This window comes from Atheta coriaria, unplaced genomic scaffold (assembly GCF_025399875.1).
Source record: "Atheta coriaria isolate IRGN ID8LTWV9N9 unplaced genomic scaffold, Caltech_Dcor_3.1 hic_scaffold_5_pilon, whole genome shotgun sequence".
In the NCBI taxonomy this organism is placed as follows: domain Eukaryota; kingdom Metazoa; phylum Arthropoda; class Insecta; order Coleoptera; family Staphylinidae; genus Dalotia; species Dalotia coriaria.
The window spans coordinates 3,005,428-3,024,769 of NW_027045447.1; the positions used below are offsets into that span (position 1 = coordinate 3,005,428).

At 39.0% G+C, this 19,342-nt stretch overlaps 4 protein-coding genes across 5 annotated transcripts in view; 2 read left to right on the forward strand and 2 right to left on the reverse strand.

Moving 5' to 3' along the window:
* The first annotated feature begins 842 nt into the window (after positions 1-842).
* Positions 843-5,330, forward strand: LOC135792907 (uncharacterized). Its single transcript, XM_065303706.1, has 7 exons — positions 843-1,029; positions 1,082-3,307; positions 3,362-3,466; positions 3,521-3,776; positions 3,871-4,288; positions 4,355-4,535; positions 4,592-5,330. The coding sequence occupies exons 2-7, from the start codon at positions 3,044-3,046 to the stop codon at positions 4,952-4,954; spliced, it is 1,587 nt and encodes a 528-aa protein (XP_065159778.1). The 5' UTR covers positions 843-1,029; positions 1,082-3,043; the 3' UTR covers positions 4,955-5,330.
* Positions 982-2,419, forward strand: LOC135792088 (putative leucine-rich repeat-containing protein DDB_G0290503). The gene is made up of 2 exons (XM_065302707.1): positions 982-1,029; positions 1,082-2,419. The coding sequence occupies exons 1-2, from the start codon at positions 982-984 to the stop codon at positions 2,417-2,419; spliced, it is 1,386 nt and encodes a 461-aa protein (XP_065158779.1).
* Positions 4,533-6,743, reverse strand: LOC135792909 (gustatory and odorant receptor 22-like). 2 transcript variants are annotated; one of them, XM_065303710.1, is made up of 5 exons: positions 6,475-6,740; positions 5,588-6,286; positions 5,321-5,530; positions 5,152-5,241; positions 4,946-5,095 (listed from the first exon to the last, which is right to left on the reverse strand). In XM_065303710.1, the coding sequence occupies exons 1-5, from the start codon at positions 6,688-6,690 to the stop codon at positions 5,024-5,026; spliced, it is 1,287 nt and encodes a 428-aa protein (XP_065159782.1). In that variant the 5' UTR covers positions 6,691-6,740; the 3' UTR covers positions 4,946-5,023. The 2 variants fall into 2 exon arrangements, with proteins under 2 accessions (XP_065159781.1, XP_065159782.1); XM_065303709.1 differs by having other exon boundaries at positions 4,533-5,095; positions 5,152-5,530; positions 6,475-6,743.
* A 109-nt stretch (positions 6,744-6,852) lies between these two features.
* Positions 6,853-19,342, reverse strand: part of spri (Src homology 2 domain-containing protein sprint) — a 58,678-nt gene continuing 46,188 nt past the window's right edge. The window contains exons 2-13 of the mRNA XM_065303687.1: positions 12,749-12,954; positions 11,089-12,678; positions 10,841-10,987; positions 9,787-9,928; positions 9,559-9,721; positions 9,302-9,407; positions 8,657-8,931; positions 8,272-8,595; positions 8,088-8,217; positions 7,877-8,007; positions 7,618-7,786; positions 6,853-7,554 (exon numbers count right to left, since the gene is read on the reverse strand). Of these exons, the coding sequence (XP_065159759.1) occupies positions 7,436-7,554; positions 7,618-7,786; positions 7,877-8,007; positions 8,088-8,217; positions 8,272-8,595; positions 8,657-8,931; positions 9,302-9,407; positions 9,559-9,721; positions 9,787-9,928; positions 10,841-10,987; positions 11,089-12,678; positions 12,749-12,954 (3,502 nt within the window). The 3' untranslated portion in view covers positions 6,853-7,435. The remainder of the gene's footprint in view (positions 7,555-7,617; positions 7,787-7,876; positions 8,008-8,087; positions 8,218-8,271; positions 8,596-8,656; positions 8,932-9,301; positions 9,408-9,558; positions 9,722-9,786; positions 9,929-10,840; positions 10,988-11,088; positions 12,679-12,748; positions 12,955-19,342) is intronic.

The window sequence follows — 19,342 nt, forward strand, 5'->3', positions numbered from 1 at the left end:
CTTTTGTGTGTTACAGTTGTCATATTTGGTTGTTTTAGGGATCTATCTAATGAGCATGAGCATTTTATTAATAATTTTAAAAAGATTTGTAATTAATGCATAAAGAAATCATTGAACTGGAACTATTAAGTTATTCTTGAAAATAAGTTCCCTAGAAAATCGCTAAGTTAAGTGGCAGTATGTTTTAGCAATTACAGTTTTCGACACTAGGTGCTGCACTCACAATTAGATGGCGCTACTAGGTTCATCAATCCATCTTCCTGATAATTTTTGCGCTTATTACATTTATTATTTTACTTTTTGGTTTTATCGGATTGGTCTTAACTATTTAAAAATCTCCGAACAAACCTGATAAGTTCAAAAATAATAAAAAAAAAAAGTGCACCCAGTATTATAACTACATATTTTGAAATGTAACATTTACTTGGTTTATTGTATACCGCAATTGAAATTTTGTGTTTAAAAAGTGAACTCAACTTTTTAGGATAGCCGTACTTGTATCAGATTGTATGCATTGAAATTGTTTTTCATTTATATATCAAACTTTTGTGTTTAATACAAGGAAACGCTACAAAAATTCAATTTTTGTAATTTGTTTTAGAGTTCTTACATTGATACATGATCTAGAAAGATGTGATCTTGTAGAATAGTACCGGTTGTATCAAAAGAACAGAAGAAGTTTCATTTCTTCCAAATAATAGTATTTTGTGAATTATTATTTAATATAAGAAGTAGAAAAATTCCTTAAAAAAAAACGAAAAATATAACGCTCTTAAAAAAATTCGAATTGAGAACACTGACAGTTATGCTGTCATAATCTGGTTCCAAACCAAGACATCCCTAGAAATTGTCGACCAAGCATGCGCACTGAACCCACAGAATGATTTTGACCTTCAATCATTCATTCTTCAAACAATTGAAATTGTTTGATTTTCTCTTGAATCTTGGTTGACAACAGGTATAAGTCGTGATATTTTAAAAATGAATCCAATTGATTTCGTGAAATCATCTCGAGCTTGTGAAGATGAGGTATAGTATTAATTTCTTTTTACAACACTTATTAATACGTTAAATTTATTAGATATTGCACTCGGTGAAGAAGGCAAAATTGCACAGCAATGCACTTCAACGACAAAAAGAACGCTCAGCGAAGGATGGCGTTATTAAACTGATTAAAGCTTTAACTCAAAAAGCTGAAAACGGTATTCAAATCCTTGAAATTAAAAAGAGCGGATTGAAACGCAGTATCGAACAGGAATCGTCGGGCGATCCGAAGGAAATTCACTCGTTGCGGGTGGATCTACTTAAGAGACAGCAAGAACTCATTAGAAAATATTCAAAACTCCGTCGCGATGAGGTTGATTTTATTATTAATAATACAACACAAACCGAAAAACTTAAGAAATGTATTGAAACAGCAAAAACTTTGAAAACTGAACTCTTGAAATCTAAACATTCCGCACAAGATAACGCTGAACACATTTATGAGACCAACAACAACTTGATTTCTGCCAAACAACAAACTCTCTGCCAGATTAAACAGGTAGAGGAAACTAAACGATCAAGTTTAGCAGGAGTTACTAAGGAAATAGAGGGAGTGACAAATGCTATTCTTACACATGATATTCTTATTGAATCTGTTTTGTTGGATAATCAACAAATTAATGAGATGCTCCATAGTATTAATATTCGTAACTTTACAAAAGATGATGACAATATTACAAATCTTGAACGCAAGTTATTACAAAAAGAAATTGAGTTTAACAACCTTACAAATGATCTAAATAAACTCAAAGCTGTTAATACTAAAATTTCAAAGGAAATTGCGACTGGAAAGGTAAACCTGGAAAACTTAAATCATAATCTTGCCATTCAAGGAAAAATGAAAGGTGTTAATAATGATAATACTGAAATTAAAAAACAGTTGAACTTTTATGAAGCACAAATTGCCAAAAGAGAATCCGTCGCCGCAGAATTCCAAAAAAAGCAACAAGTTCTTGAAGAACAAGAACGTTACTTGAAGACAATTGCAGTAGATCTAACTGAATTTAATCAGGAGCGTGCAACAAAGTTACAACAAATTAACATTGATATAATAAAAGTTAAAGAAGAAATGGCCAAACTGCAAACTGGGTGTAATGAAGATGAAACTGTGTTCCTGAAAGAAAAAAACTTGCTTGATCAAGATATTTCTATTGCCACCGAGAAACAAAAGCGTTTATTCAGAAATTTAGAAAAAGCTAAGAAACTTACGGAGAATCTAAAGGAAACCTACTCTAAAATGAAAGGCACTAAATCAAGTTTTAAAACTCCTGTGAAAAGTCCAGGTATTCGCAAAGTGACGTTCAATCAATATGTAACTGAACGCGAAATCACTGATGAATCATCGGATGTACCTTCTTCGCAGAATTTAAATTAATTATTTATAAATTAAATATTTAGTTATAAGATTATAGAATTACTATTGATTTTTTTTAAATTATTAATTTAAGTTTTTAAACAAGTATAATTTAGTTGACAATTTATTAATACAATTCTTAGTAGCATTTAAGCATTTGCAATGACATAATTGTTCTGGTTTTCCAAAACTGTAATATCGTCTTAGGAAAATACAAGATTCATAACATAAGCGCAGCATCGCACAAAATCAACGTAATAAAAAAAGTTGCTTATAACGAACCCCGATAAACGGGTAGAATTGAAATCGAAACATTTCTGTTATGCATCTAAATAAAATGTAATATAATGTTTCACATTACGCCAAATGAAAGCAAATCAAAATTCAAATACCTAAAGATTTACGGAAATGTATTTTCCTAGGATAAAGACTTATTTCCACAGCGTGCATGCGTGTTCGCTTCCTAAAGAAAATCAATCGCCAAAATTCATTGAAGTTTCGCTTCATTCGGTATGTATACTTTCGTGAGGTACAACGCGCGGTGTTCTACTTTTTTTCATCGAGATACAAAATTAGAACTATGGTTTCAAAAAGTAAATAAATATACAATTTGACGTATTAAGTTAATGCCAGTTTTTTTTTTGGATGCCCTTTTGGGTAATATTGTACAATATCTACTTAATACCGACCGTTTTACGACTTAAGATGGAACTTGACAATGAACAAATATACCAAAATAATGAGAATGACGATAATACCCCAAGGAAAAAAATGTCCCCCAAGCGGCGCTTTCGAGCCCTAGTTCGTCTGGTGATAGCAAACACGCCATGGATGCTGGACTTCGAAATGAAATTTGGAACAAAGATGTATGCTATGAAGCGGACAATGAAATCAAATCTGGCTCTCGAAGTATTTTTATTTTATTGGTGTTTGGTATAAATATGATCCATAATTTAATTTTAGCATAAAGCAATTTTAAACAAAAATCCCGAAGACAGAACCGATGAAGAAAATGAAGCAGTTTACAAAATAATCGGTGGTTTCAAATGTTTTCGCAAATATCCAGAGGTAAAGTTTTAAATTAAGAAAGTTATTCTCATGCTTAAGTTTAAATAATTCTAGCACGTGAAAATGTTGCTGGCGAGTTACAGCCACTTCTGTTACTTTGGTCCGGATCGCGTCATCGTCCGCGAGAATCATTATGCAACTTCGATATTTTTTATCATCAGTGGCGAGGTCAACATCATTGAAGAAAAGTATGATGTTTTCCTCAACGAAACGGAGCGCATCATAACGGAAACCTTAACGGCGGGCGATGTGTTCGGTGAAATTTGCTTGCTGCACAATTTACCACGAATGGAAACTATCGTTTCCGCCAGTGAGTATCTCCATCGATTTAACAACCCTTCCGATGGGTCATCATCGACGGAAACCACTTACGCATCGACTAAACTTCCTATTTTTATCTCCAGCGCCAGTTGAATTTCTAGTATTGAAAAGAGATGATTTCGACGTCGTATTGAAGGGCACCGTCAAAGAAGAATGGGATTTTATCTCATCACTAATGCAATCTTTCGACTATTTTCGAGAATGGGACAAGGTGCGCATCGGCGAATGTTGCATGCAGTCCGTGATCAAGAACTACAAGAAGGATGACACTATCTTGGGCGATGGATATGGACGTAAAAACTATGTTCATTTTGTAATTGAAGGCACTTGCTCATTAGTCGAGCATTTGCGCGTGGAGGAAACCAAATTTTCATCAGGAGTATCAAATTATCGGCTGTACGATGATGGGACAGAATCCGCGACAAGATTACTCGCCGGAATGCAATTAGACCGTACGGGTGATGCGACATACAAAATACAACCAGCTCCAGCTGAGCAAAAGTAAATATTAGAAATTAATAATATCGTGCTACTTATAACTAATAAAAAATACATATTTTTTTGCAGACGTGACTCAATGTACCGAGGTGGCAAAAGCCTAAATCATCCCACTCCTAGTTATATTGATATAGAAGATAGAATGAAGAGAAAGTCTGTACGGCGCAAAAGTTCTTCGCATGAACAAGATGAGGGCTGTAATTACTTTATAGACACCACCCCAGCAAGCGTCAAGAAAATTTACATGCAGGTTTATATTATTGTTTATTACTATCCTTTTCTATGTTTGTAACTCGAATGCTTCAGGTATGCGTCTTTGGGGAAAAAGCCTGCTTTTCTCTGGGTGAGCCGATGCAGAATCGTCGAGTTGTCGCGGTAACACCCGTCACCTGCTTGCAAATCCCTGGCTACCTCCTATTAGGCCGTGATGCAATTTGGTTGAGGATCAAGCAGTTTCTTACTAAGCGGATCCCCACCACGAATGCTGTATTCGCTCAGTTCGTCCGACAGAGGCAATGGCGGCAGTACAAAACTGAGTTGGTAAAACCATACCTTACCACGTATTGCAATAATTGGTATGCGAATATACCATACACGGTGCGCGTTTTCAACGATTTTGACTTCAAACCCAAAGCAACCGATCCCACCACTCGACAGGAATTAAACTAAGATATTTATTTTGCAGAAAAAAATCAGCATACATACATATTAACAGATAAAATGAGTAAAACAGCGATTTTAATTTTGTTTGACCAAACTGATCTTGAACTGAAGCAATACAATCAGATAGATTGCGATTGTTGCCAAACTCTAAAACCCAGTCATTATATTTTGCTTTTTGATCGAAAATTGGTATGGGTACTTACGGATGTAACTAGTTCTCTGTTGACGATAGTATAGCCCTGTAGGGACACCTTTGGTGGATTCATACGAATTCCGACAAGGAATAGCTCCACCTAATATTTTTAACACAAAAAATAATATGTGTTTATATAACCCAAGTGTTCCAAAGTGCAATTGATCTATTAAATTTACCTCCGCAATAGTTTTTTTATCCACCTTGTATAAATCAATCCCCATCAAAGAATTTTGCACTCGACTGGCAATGTTCAAAGAGGCATTGTGCGAGCAATCGCAGAATACATAAAACAGAACACTACAATATCCCGCATCGACCAGCAAACCCATCTGCTTGAAAGTAAAGCGGAACCCTTCATCAACAATCTCCGAAGTAAAACCATAAATCTAGGAATTGTAGTATATATTATGGTATTTATATTTTCCTGAAATTTTCTCACTCACCGCGACTGTAATATTCGTTATGATGAACAATGAATTAGCTGAATATGTTCGGGCATAAGCATTGCCCAATTTCTGTAATATTTCACTCAGTTGTAACCACAGAACACGATAGTGTTTGATGATATGCGCCGCGCAGTAATCCTTTATATCCAATTCGAAACTGTCCGCAAGAGACTTGCTCGCATTGCCTATTGCTCGGCAATTAATATACCATAAGGCACAGTTCATATTGATCATAGTGATCACATGAATATACGCAGTGGTGTGATACAAAGTAAATCCCTCCAATAACGCGCTTAGAGTTAATATAAAGACAATGGCGCAGATAAGACTTCCACAACTAATGATCACAATCAGGGTACTTAAGTAAGGAAACTCCAAACTCTTTCCAGTGATCTTATAATAATCGAGTTGGAAATAACCCCAGGAATTTTTGTATACGCACACATCACGAGCAACACTCCAACCTCCATAGGGAATCCAAAAGTGAGGGACTAGGTAAACTACGAAAATGATGGAGTAAATGTACTCATCAAATTTTTTACTCTTAGCGGTCAAAATTTCCACCCGTTCGGACCCGACCAAAATAATTTGAATGGTCAGGCATGCATAGAATACGTAAGCATAGATGCAGGTAGGGCTTAACCAGCTGAAAACAATTCGACCCTTCTTTCTTTCCACAGGCATCACCGCCAGCACCTATAAAGCAATATTAATATCAGTATCATTTACCTGTGCATTTACTCTCCTACGGTGCACAAACTATGGCACAGCTATGTATTCACACCCATACGGTGCCCAGAGTCACCTGTACCATAACCCTCGTATAGTGCACCGTATGCAATGAGAGTGAGCTGTACAATAACTAAAAATTAAAAATATCTTACGCGAAACAAATGAAGCAACAATTTATGATCACGATAGAACTGATCATGTTCGTCACACACCAACCCATCCTCAGCATCCAACTTTGATCGTTTTTTAATTTCTTCAGAACGAGCACTTTGTTTCATGCCAGCAAGCATGTCCCGAACTTTAAAATCATTTGGGAAATAGAACTGTTCCTCATCAAAGGGTTCCGCCATCTTGTTAGTACCTTCCATCTTGCTACACGGTCAAGAAGCCAATGAATTGTACCAAGCCAAAAACCATAGAGGTACCATACAAGTTTGGCTTATTAATGAAGCTATCAATCAATTGTTAACAGTTCTGACAACTTAATTGTGCCGTTCACCGTAAATTACAATTCAAATAAGACACAGGTATCGTTTCAAAGAATATAGTTTTTATTAATTAGAAACAAAGTCGTATTAAGAGTTGTTTTTAGCCTTTAAAAGTGTATAGAGTTAAGTGTGTTACGAAGTTATTCAAAATAAATATGCCATACGTGTTCAGCTACGACGGTAAACATAATTACCGAGAGCGATTGCTGAAGGGGCGTTCATTATGTTGCGGTTTACGTCTGGTTATTGTTTGCTTTGATTAAAAATTACTCGTACATTTGCTATATGCAAAGAGTTGCGGCTCGTGCACTTTTCACACGCGGTATAAAAACATCCAAGACACGCGCTCGTTTCTTCTTTTCGACAAAACAGTTTTTTAAGTTAACATAAATACTTTTCGTAATACTATATACAGTTACAGAGTTGTTTGCGCAAGATTGAAGGCGATTATTTCATGATAAAATAATGATATAAAACCGAGTTAATAACGATGATACAATTTCAAATGATTCTCGCCGTATTTTCGAAAATCGATTGCAAGAAATCAAGAGAAAAAAACAAAACATATACCAACAAAGGACTATCATTTTAAAAAGTGTTAAAACCTGGTTTATGACTAGTATTATCAGTTTGATTGTTGTCGCGGCCATGCGATCTTCGCGTCGATCCGCTTGTACGCCAGCATCACATGTTTGCCGTTGCTGGTGAAGTCCTGTGGGCACTCGTTGTCACCTAGCATTGTTTCTGCAACAAATAAACATCACAAATGGTCAGTACCACAATTATTAAATTATTTGTTTTAGTTACCTTCTCCATCAACAAGCCGATACAATGCGTAGTCTTGCGGATTTGTAATTCTCGCCTTGTGTGCGATGATTTTACAAACCTCTTTGGTTGTCATGTGCGGTCTAGCAGGCAGTGTCTTTGTCAGAATGGAACCGTGCAGTTCATCGGGAACAACGACTTTCAACACCGACTGTAAGCAATTAATTTCACAAGTAATTTCCCATATACTATACATATGATTTTCAGCTATAATATGCCTAAGTTGTTAAATCACACTCACATCTGTTTTTGGTTGGCTGTTAACGTTTTCCTCGTTGCTCTCCTTAAAGTTCTTAAGTACTTGCACAGCTGATGACAACGTGGTGAGGTAGTAACCGCCCTCCCCTGACAGAAGCGACGGGTGCAATAATCCTGCAAACAGTCATAAATAATTGGGTTTATTGTGCCATTAACCACAAGAAACATTAAATTAATAATAAAATTATCATTACCCCACATATATTCGGCCTCAATTTCAGCTGTCAGGAATTTTGTCTTAACCAGTACCCACACGAAAAGCGGAAGGAAATCATCAGCTCCCAATGTGATTGTTCTTCCGGTTCCCAATTGACTTGTTTTCACCTTTAAATAAAATAAATAATTATTTGTTGCACTGCATATTGCGATAAAACTTACAGAATTAAATATGGCAGCAATGGCGGCAAGCAAAAACTCCAACTTTTCCAATGGTGAATCTGCGTTGCATAGCCTCGTTAAGTATTCTTCGATCGTTTTGAGCGCTGTCTCGGAAGGCAGCGTAATCTTCTGTTTGATAGCCAATTCTTGTGGAGGTCGTGTACCAGCATAGTTGATATTATCAGATAGCAGTTTAATCGCGCCCGTTTTCGTAAAGTAATCGACGAACAACTTATCAAGGTGAGCTTTCAGCGGACGCACGACCAGACGGTGCAGAACGCTTTCCAAGATGGCGTCCAAATTCAAAAACTCAGTTGATTTCAACTGTTTACAAACATATAATTAAAAAATAATCCGTTTTATAATTATTATGCTATGGAAATACCTTATTGCGTTCCCGTTCGACTTCCTTGTTAAAATTCTTTTCGCCATGTTTCACAAGGTAGTTCTTCATTCCAGACATGAACTGCCGCATGTTTCGCATGACGATCTGTGGATTCGTCTCCTTGGAGTCGCACGTGCATGCGATGAAGTTGTCGATGTTTTGCGCGAATGTGGTGCTCTTGTCCTGAGCGAGATCCAGAGCATAGCTGCGAATCGACGCGCCGACCGTGGTTTTGTCACCATCACGATTCCGCAATGCGTGGAGTCGTGGTGCACCTTTAGAAAACAAAACAATTACATTAAAGCAATCATATAGTACAGCAACGCTCTAATTTTAAATAAGTAGATATTTACTGCAAATTTTCCGCCATGTTTTCTTGACCGAACACACAAACTTTTTAACTTTAGTCTTGCAAAAACAAATGGCATTCTTAAAACACCGTTTGAATTTCTCCCTGGCCTTAGCCTTCTGGATACTTTCAGTTTTAATACAACAGCACAACATTCTAAGTCGATTATGAAGCGTAAGTTTTCGACTGATGCAACTACCGGATGTTTGCAGTAAGTTTGGAATTTGTTTTGTTGACAGACCGATAATAGCAAAGTGCGATTTGGGGCAGATGCACACCACGCGTTGGTTACTTACATAGTAACGGATCTAGTCGATCTTTGAAGCTTTTAGCGCGCTTGATCGACGCCACTTTCGGTGGTGGGTGGAAGGGATTAAAAGTTTCACAGAAACTATCGTCCGTCTGTAATCAAGAACAAATATTATCCTAATGACTTCTGAAAATTGGGGATTACCTACAGATTATTATAGAAAGTGTAAAAGATTAACAGGTAGCGACAACACAGGTAAACGTTTGTTTGCTAATAAAGTAAGTATGCATTATTGCTTCTCACCTCAGTCGAGACGGCGTGACTTATATCATTCCACGGCTCCGAGAATTCGGTCAGTTCGCTGATCTCAGAGGGTGGTGCCCTGGGAACCCGTTTGTCATCAACGTTGTCATACGCAGACATACGACACATTTCGTCATCCGTCGTCGACATATCCATCGATTGTCTACAGAAAATACATTTTCAATTTTGGCTTAGACTATTTTCAATACCTGAAAATCATCTTGTTACCTTTTCGCTATCATGTCATGTAAAGCCAACCGGCTGCTATCGCCAGGTGAGAACTGCGTAATCGGAAGGTTGGGTATCGTAGCAGGCCAATCCGAATCGTAATCCGCATCACTGGATTCCATATTCACATCAGCATCATTGCCTGCACAAATACGATTCGAAAATGCAATCGACTATAAATCAATAATTCGAACATATGATTCACTATTGCAGAAAAAAAAATGAACACGCGTTTGATGATTGCTGCAAGTTGTAGATAAATTGCAACGATTGCGCCATTGCCAACACATGTTGGTACTAATCAACGCGACTAAGTAACAAAAGAACACAAATAAAGATCATTTAAAAGTTGGAATGAATCGTGCAATTGTTCATGACGTGCCAACTTGCAGAGTGCACAAATACAAAGTGGAGATTGGAGCCTTTAATGTTTTATGATAAGTTCCGTCTAGTCGTGATATTACCGTCCGTAACTAAACGCATAAAACGAAAATGATTTTCCTTGACTTGGCTTGACTTCGTCAGATGAAATGGCGCAGCATGCTGCATTTGATGGCACGCGCGTTGGGAAATTCAGATGGAAATATGCGCGCAATGTCACCGACAGAAGGAAGCACTCCAACCCGGTCGTGCAAGGCTGAATTCGACATTCTTCGCACAACGTTGAACATCAAAAGCGCCCAAGAACCGAGCGAGGAGTGCAAATATTTGCAAACTTTCGTCAGTTCTAGTTTTAGAACGTCCCGAATAACGTGCAACCAGATTTCGAGTGAGTTATTAAGTTTAGTGTTTAAAACGTGCCGCATCGGCCTCGTTTTCATCATGTTTATCATTCATTGGCGATAAATCTTTCAATTTGAAGCAAACATTTTTTTTAATATTCCCGAAACTAAATTTGAATAAAATTGCGTTTAACCCGAAGCCTTTTTCCATTTATTTTCTAACGCGATTGACAACAATGGCAGCGGCGTCAAGATGTCAACAAAGCGGTGGAAAGAAAAATTATTTGGCCGGAAGAAGTAGGCGACTGCTGAGACGGATACAAATGACTTACTGACGAATTTCCACCCGTTGTCGAGCTGCCACGTATCGTTCGTCCTTGGCTTCACCGACGGCGGCATAATCGGCTTCACGTCGGGACGCTTCAAACTCGAGAGGAGCCTCTGCGTCGGGCTCAGATTATCAACGGAGGAAGAAAACTCTGCGAAAATAATCAAGCGTGAAATTGATTGTTACTAAAAACACGACGATGGGCTTTATGGGCGATGATTTTCATTGACATGGAAGGCATTTCATATTTACCGTTGAATTCCGTTGAATGTTCGATGCGTTCAATCATCCCGGCGTGCAATGCGGCCGCGTGTGAATGCAGCGCCGGCGGATTGGAATGCCTTTGCTGTATGGGCACCGGATTCCTGAACAATCTCCGCGGGACCGACGTTTGTTGCGCTTGTGTGATGGAATCGGCTGGTTCAGCGTAGAATGGACTACCTTGCTTTGGAGATTGCATATCAGCCTGAAGCTGTTGAACACCTTTCGTCGAGTCGGGAGATTGCAAACTGAGGTTGGTCTGACTCTGGGTTGTATTTGGAAGAGGAGTAGAACACGTGGAGTTGTGCGACATTGAGTTACTAACACTCATACTTGCAGAAGACTCAGTGGGTGACAATACATTATTGTTGTTGTTATTGTTAATGACATGTTGAAGTAAATCCGGTGATTGTTGAAGATGTTGGTTCTGATTATGATTGGGTTGTAAGTGTTTAGGTTTGAAGGTATTCCCTTCATTGGTCCATACATCCTCATAGTCGCTAACTTTGTCCCCGACAGCGCTACGATAATATACTGTTGGAGAATCCAATATATCGGATTCCTGATAATGTTTGGATGTCTTGTGCTTTCTGCGGCTTTGACGTGTGGCAGTCTTAGTTATTGACAAAGGAGACAAGGTATCCGGAGAGAGAATACTCAAGTCAGAATTTGGCGACAGTACAGATGAACTTGGTGATAGGATATGATCCGGCCGGCGAAGACTACCTTTAGAAGACATTGTAGAGGTTTGACCCTCCGGTGACATTCGCTTAGGATCGCACATAAGATGATCCTGGGGTGGGGCCTCCTTTGGAGACCCATTCCCATTCGAGGTGCCATTTGCACCGTTCATGGAAAACGTAAATGTAGTGGTGACGGTAATATTATTCTGTGGCGTTGTTGGTTTGGACCATCTAGGAGGCGGTGGTGGAGGATGTTTGATCTCGTTTCTAAACGAAGGCATCTTGATCATTTGACTGTTCTCCACTGGATCGGTACGATTCAGGAGATTCAACGTATTGGGCCTAGCGGGTTTGATCTGACCATGACTGCTGCCTAACGTAGACACAGGAGTTGAAGGTTCAGCGGCTTTAAAAGTGCTCATCATAGGATTCAAGTTCAGCACCAAGTCAGTATCAGGACTAGAAGCAGTAGATGGTGGTGGGCTGTACCTCCAAAATTCTTGCCCTAGAAGAGCTAGGGAGGAGAGCTGTTGACGACTTTTAGCATCCCGGATAGATTTTGGTAAAATTAGTTGCACCGGAAGTTCGTCACAACAATTAGCATAGTGTGCAATGAGAGCCGGCATATTATCAAAGCGATTCTCGCTCGTTTCCAGCCCAAGGCGACCGCCAGTCGACTGAATCAAATAATGTTCAATATAGGGTCCCTTGTCAGGAGGCAATCTAACAGAGAGTGCCATTGTGTCAGACTGTGATGACTGACGCACCACAAAACAACCTTCTTCCTTGCCCTGAAGAAGATGAAAAGCTCCGGCGCGTTGTATGCCGGGCAGGAACCATATCGGGTGCGATCGAATCAAACGCTCGACTACACCAATATCACATGCAGCCCCATATCCTGATCGAATACAATCAGACACAACCGATCAGACCCAAGACCAATATATATTTAAAATCATTTGACTTACCAGTGTCAGCACTGTCTTCACTGCCGGCATCCGAGCCGCCGTTGGAGGAAATCAGTGATTCCCGCGACGGCGACCGAGATGGCGGGTTCGGCAGGTCGAAAGGATTTCGATGGCATTCCTGCGGCGTCGGCGATGGCACGCCGGGGCTGCGAGTGTGCGTGCGGTCGGTGAACCCGTGAAAGTACGGCTCCAGAAATTGATCGCTTCTGCAACACGCAAAACGAAAAAGAAATTAAAACACCGGTCCGGAATACAAGTGTTGCGATTAGATTATAGGTTTCGCAAGGGGTCGATATCAAAAATTAGCCTAAGCGCGCCAGATAAGGGAAGAAATTTCCGACCCCAAAAAGAGGGCGGTCACGAAAGTGCCAATCGCCAGTTAGAGCAGCAGTTCGCAGCGGAGCCCTTTAGTCCTAATTACAATCTGTCAAGTGCAACTAACTGTGAATGTCGATATCATTTAAATCCAGCCTGAGCCCGAATTAATTAAATAACATGGGATCTACTGGTTCCTACTGTGTTTACAATTGAATACCATTTTTAGAAAATTCAATTGAATAAAAATTCTAAAATTTAACTGAGACTAATTTGTTTTCTCGACATTTTGATAAAGTTGGGACATTTTCACTTTAAATAAAACCTAAATTTGTTGCAATTAATCTTTTAAACAGATTTATCAAAAAAGACGTTTTATTTTTCTTTTTTCTTTAAAAATTTAGAAAAATCAAAAAGGATTTTGTAAAAAAATTAATATTTAAGAAACCTGTTCGTTTTCACATCTTCATGTAAACAGCAAACGCATTCATTCATAAGAAATACGGATAGAAAACGATTGATGCGCAGATTTCGGACGATGACGCATTTTTATCCCCTGCATCCCCGGTTTTGCCTGGTTTAGTTTCGCATTTGCGGAACGTCTTCCGCTCGTGCGGAATCAGTACGCAAACGAATCGCACAAAGCACGAGTCGTCTTCTCAGTCCATCCCGGTAATGCCGGATGATTCAGGGACAATAGAGACGGAATGACGCCATGGCAACCCCGATAAATCCCGGCGGGGCGCTCCTCCGATCGCACGCCTGCTACTTGCACAGTGCACACATTCATTACACTCGGTTCCGCTTTACTTTGCACCGCCACCACCAACACACTCAGCGAGAGCGCAGTTTAACTCCCGCAAACAAACGCCAAGTTGAAATACGAAACTAACTTTCGTTTGGTAACTGCGTTCTGTGTTTCGGCGAACACCGGAGATTTTTCCGTTTGTGTGCAAATACAAATTCGCTCGTATTCGCACAGGTCGATAATGAAAACTTCCAATCTAGGATGTAGAGTTGCGAGTACAAATCCCGCAAATGTACGTTGTTTGATTCTAACGGTGCGCATTTGTGCTAAGAACGGTCCGAGTTAATTAAACCGTGAAATTCAATTTGCCACTTGACTAAACATTGCACAACGCACCAACGGTATTCAAATATTACCTCAACTACTTGCAATTCCACTAATAAATACCACTTTAAACATTTATCTAACTAGATTCTTCTAGATTAAACGCTTAAACGAAAGTAATAAAACTGCATCCATATTAATTTCCACCCGGTGTTCCGCGGATCTCCAGTTCTCCAGAGTTACTCAAACTCCGTGAGAGAACCTGCTGTGCGAGAATTATTCGCGGATTAGGCCGGCTTGGCGCAAAACCTCGTTAGATAATAATTAATAACAACTTTAGGTCTCGCGAATCTGTTGTGCGCGGCGAGCGGCGCTTTTGTGCTTTTGCGCGCAAAGTGAATAATCAAGTGCTAATGTTTCGACCGGATGTTTCCACGTCTCCGCAAATTAATGCGCCGTACGATAAACGCGGCGATAGCGCCCAATTGTATTGTCGTTTCAAGCTGTTTAATGCTAATGCAGACGACTTCCTTGAAGTGGAAGTTTTCGGCACGAAACTTGAATAAACTAACTTTTACTGACAAAGTTTTACATTGCAGATAATGAATGAATTAGTTCCAGTACTACTATTTGATTTTTGATAACGCATTAAATTAATATTTTCTAAAGAAAGCAATAATACAATTTAGTAATTGCATTTTCATGCATGCAATAAATATTTCAATCCCTTCTTAAACATCCCCTGATTTTAGCCTGTGACCAGGAAAATGCATTGAATCTAGTTGGTAGAATAAGTGATTTGTTCCCGGGTAGTTCCCCCTTTCTTGTCTCAGTTTGCCGTTTCTTGGGCGCACTCCGTTAAAAAGTTCTTAGAGCTCTTTATCAACGTTATAAAGGCGCGTGTAATGCGCACACGCTCGTTCATTCTCGCATACATAAAAACCGGCTCCGAGACCGTGAAAGTCGACATCCGAAGAAGTACAAGAAGACATTCGTGCGGTCATAACTCGCGCTTTTATTTCTGCTCGATAAAGCAGGATGTCGACGACTTCGGAGGAGTGCAAGAGATGCAAACGCCGTTGGTATTGCAAGGGCAATGTCAAACTAATGGCAAGTGAACGAAAAAAAATAAAAATTGTGCGCGTGTAGAACCAAAAAAATCGATGATAAAATCCAAATGAAAATGAATGCGATTTTGTTTTTGAGGAGAAAATTGAAAGCAAACATTAATATCCGGTCATTGTTTGGAATATACTAACTGATCTGATTAAAATTTGTTTTTTCTGGTTTAATTTCCCCTTTTTCGCATTTTGTGTGCGTGCATGTTTTCATGTCATCGTTATTCAAATTTAGACTCGCATTAGCATTTCACTCTTTTTGCAGTGCACAAAAGGGTTGCTGCGTTGGCAGTTCGGAGTAGTTACCTTCGCATTGCCAGCGGCATAAATCAAACAAGATGAAGCGTACACGAACTCGTGCAGCTTCCGGTACTCCTCGAGGGCTAGAAGGATTGGATACAAAGAAGCATGTTGCATGTACAGCCCGGAGGATTAGCGAGTTCCGGTGTATCCAAATACGTTTTATGAACGGATAAAAGCTTTGTGATGTACACTCGAAATGTACTCACTAGCAAACTACATTACATAACATTTGAAATTTTAAAATTTAACTTGCCACGTACAATTACCATCTGCAATGAGTGTAAAAGTATCACAAGTATCACATGTTATCAGTCGCAGCCAGCACAGGGATGAAAATGTGAATATGAATATGCGAATTTGTCTCCGAGGGGAAAACGAGTATTTCCTGTTTGTCGATGCGTGTCGCCTGCTGCGAGCACACAGTAAACAGATAATGTGCGTATCGTATGCGCACCGCCGCCATAAAAGCGACATAAATTAAATATCGTGGTGGAACAAAGCGGCAGGCAGAAGGTCTGACCGCTGACCACCGATGGCCCCTAGTCCCATATCATAATTTCGCTCATCCACAGATTGCAGACTGATACAATCAAATTATCGCACACATAATGTACATCCAACCATAAACAAACCAGAATAATCCAAAATTTTCTGAAAAAAAAATTGCGTCAATAATCTAATTTTATGCCTCGTCGCAGCGAAAATAAATGTGTTTCAATATTCCTGCCAAAAATATTTCGAAATATCCCATTAACTAAAATTCCAAGTATGATCTATTTATATTTATCTATTTTAATGGTTTTCTATTTAAGTGTACACTTTATTAGTGCTATCAAAATAATCCTCGCTTTCGTCTGATTTAACCAGATAAAAATCTGTTTGTAGAAGCGATTAATGAGCATTAATTTGTCACCGAGACGCTGAGACTTTAAACTAACATAATTAAAGTGTCACACATTTTGTTTACACTACCTAAAAATCCCATCAACCAAAATATTTTTATATTTACTTAATTATCACATCACTAGTTCAGTAGTGCACATATGGGTCTATTAATACGCTGACATGAGGACAAACACGTTGTCAGCGAATTTACGGTTCGCAACTCCATTAAACGTGGATTATTCGCGAAAGCTGCGTTGCGCTCAAATCCGCTCAACACGACAATACCTAATATTCGCTGCCTGACTGCGTGTGCTGGCGAGTATTCAATAAAATTGTAACCACGGCGAAATTAATAACACGCCCGCCGCCAGACAGTGCACAATATTGCATTTGCGTTCATTGGCAAATCCGGATTGCACCGCGTGTCCAGCGCCTCCACCACGAGACACGTCCGAATGATTTTCACCCCTATGTTGCACGCAAATGTGCGTCGCGCAACATTTTTAATCAGATCCGATTGGATTTTCGTTTTATCCGCGCGGTGCGTTCACTGGTGCACTTTTATAACGCGCAACTTTCATAATTGTTTTGCCCGCAGTGAAATAAACACGTTGGCAATATGCAAAATGAAATGTTGTGTTGTGCATGCTGCTGTGTTAATACGTTGGTAATCGTCCGTTTATCTAAAGAGAGAAATAATGAATGCGAAAGGGTTGGCGGTCGTCTGGCCAGCACTCAGGTATTTCGCAATTAAAATTCCAAACGCGCAGACATAATTTCCACACACTATGCATGCACAAACTGGAAATTTTCAGCTGTGTTAATACGTTGGTAATCGTCCGTTTATCTAAAGAGAAATAATGAATGCGAAAGGGTTGGCGGTCGTCTGGCCAACACTCAGGTATTTCGCAATTAAAATTCCAAACGCGCAGACATAATTTCCACACACTATGCATGCACAAACTGGAAATTTTCACTTTTTTCCATCCCCAACAGCCTTGGGGGATGTTTTAAAATGCAGTCAGCATAGAAAAATACACAGGAAAAAAACACTCTCAGGAATAAATCGATAAAAGAGGCATTGTGCAACACGGCCGAAACAAAATTAACCGATTTAATTATATTTGCGTGCAGTTTGTGTGCGTCCACTCATTGTGCATTCGTGAAGCACATTCGTTTGCATTTGTTTTGGTATGCACACCGCCCGAACTGCAAGCGCGACAAGAGAAACGAGCAAAACGTTTCAGTTTGTTGCTGAAACAATATTCGCGACACGTAAATCGCAACGAAACGGAATGGTTTAAATTAAAGCATATAAATTTCCGGCGGGTTAACGGCAGCACCAGCGGCACTTTATACGCAAATGTAAAAGAAGAAAGCGATTAAAACGATGCGATTAGTAATTCAGTAATTACAACTAACAGTTCCGACTTGCATCAACTTTTCATGCTGGATTAATCAACAGTTACAAAAAATGAAGATAAAACTAATGAAGAATTAATGAACTTATAACGATGAGCCGACGACAGAAAAAAAGGAAGGAAACAGCAGAGAAACACCGACAGTAGGAAGCCATTAAGAAATTATGCGATGAGATGAGTTGAACCGGTAAAATTAATTAAACACCTATCAAACTGAAAGACATTTCCTGACATTTTAAATACTCAAAATAAAATTGCCGATTTTTGTGTTATAAAATTACCCAGCACTTTGACTTCTTCGACCTTTTATTTAGGTTTATCATAAGATAAATAAAACTTGTCGCAGACAAAAAACGAACATGAAGCAATGTCGCCGCTGATATTACATTATTAAATTTTCGCTTCATGGTGAGATGAATAGCAGTGGCTGCGACGCCGGCGAAAAGTTGCCGCAAAAAGACGAAACAAAACAATGAAGTGCGACATAAATTCATAGATGCGTGAAGAGTATGAAAGTGAGAAGCGTCTTCAATAATGTTATGAAAATATGCGACCGACGCAAAGCTTGTTGAGCTTGTTAAAACCAATTAAAATTCTGCTGTCACGCATCAATATGATGTGCGACATGTGCTGCCAATTAACATTTTATTCTACTATTTCTTCACAACACATATTCTTACAATATTTGGTTATGTTGATGAAGTTTATAAAGTTGGCAGACGTGAAAACCTTAACCCTAAACCTTGGAAAACAGTTGAAAACCAAAGCAAACCTTGGAAAATATCCTGAAGGATAACACGCAGCATGCTGCCATTCTGGACGTCAGCCAAGGGCAAGATTAGATACAGTAAAGCCGGGCACCAGACGAAAAAGTCTGCCAAAACGTCTGCGCTCATTTTTTCTCCGTATTTTCATTTCTTAGATATTTTCTCATTCATTGTTTTTGTCTATTCCTCGCTGCAAAAATGCACAATATTTTCTTTGCATTTTTTAAAGTGAAATGTGAGATATACTGCAAGATGAAATTTATAAGTATGCAAAGTATGTAAAAATAAAAAGTGGAAATGCAAAGCGACGCAAAGGCGGAAGGAATGGTAACTTATGCGTTCGTCGAATTCTTCGCGCTATTGCCAGCCGCAAACCTGAAACTTGATACTGCTTTCACTTTTCTTTCCCTTTAGCGGCAAGAGACAAGAAGATGAAACCTCAAGAGAGACACGCGAGTACAAGTCGGCGGTAAATCCAACATGAAAGTTGATTTTTACAATTTAAATTTAAAACTTGTTCCATAATATCACTTTCAACTTCAATTCAGTAAAAAAAAAACGTGGAGGTATGTATAATAGGTAGATTTCATTATTAATAAATAATACGAGTTTCAGTGTTATGAATTGTTGGGTTCTTTGTTTGTTTCATTTATATTTATTTGTGTCGGCCATAAAAAACGTTATTAACGCATCGGTCCATTACGAGCTTGAAT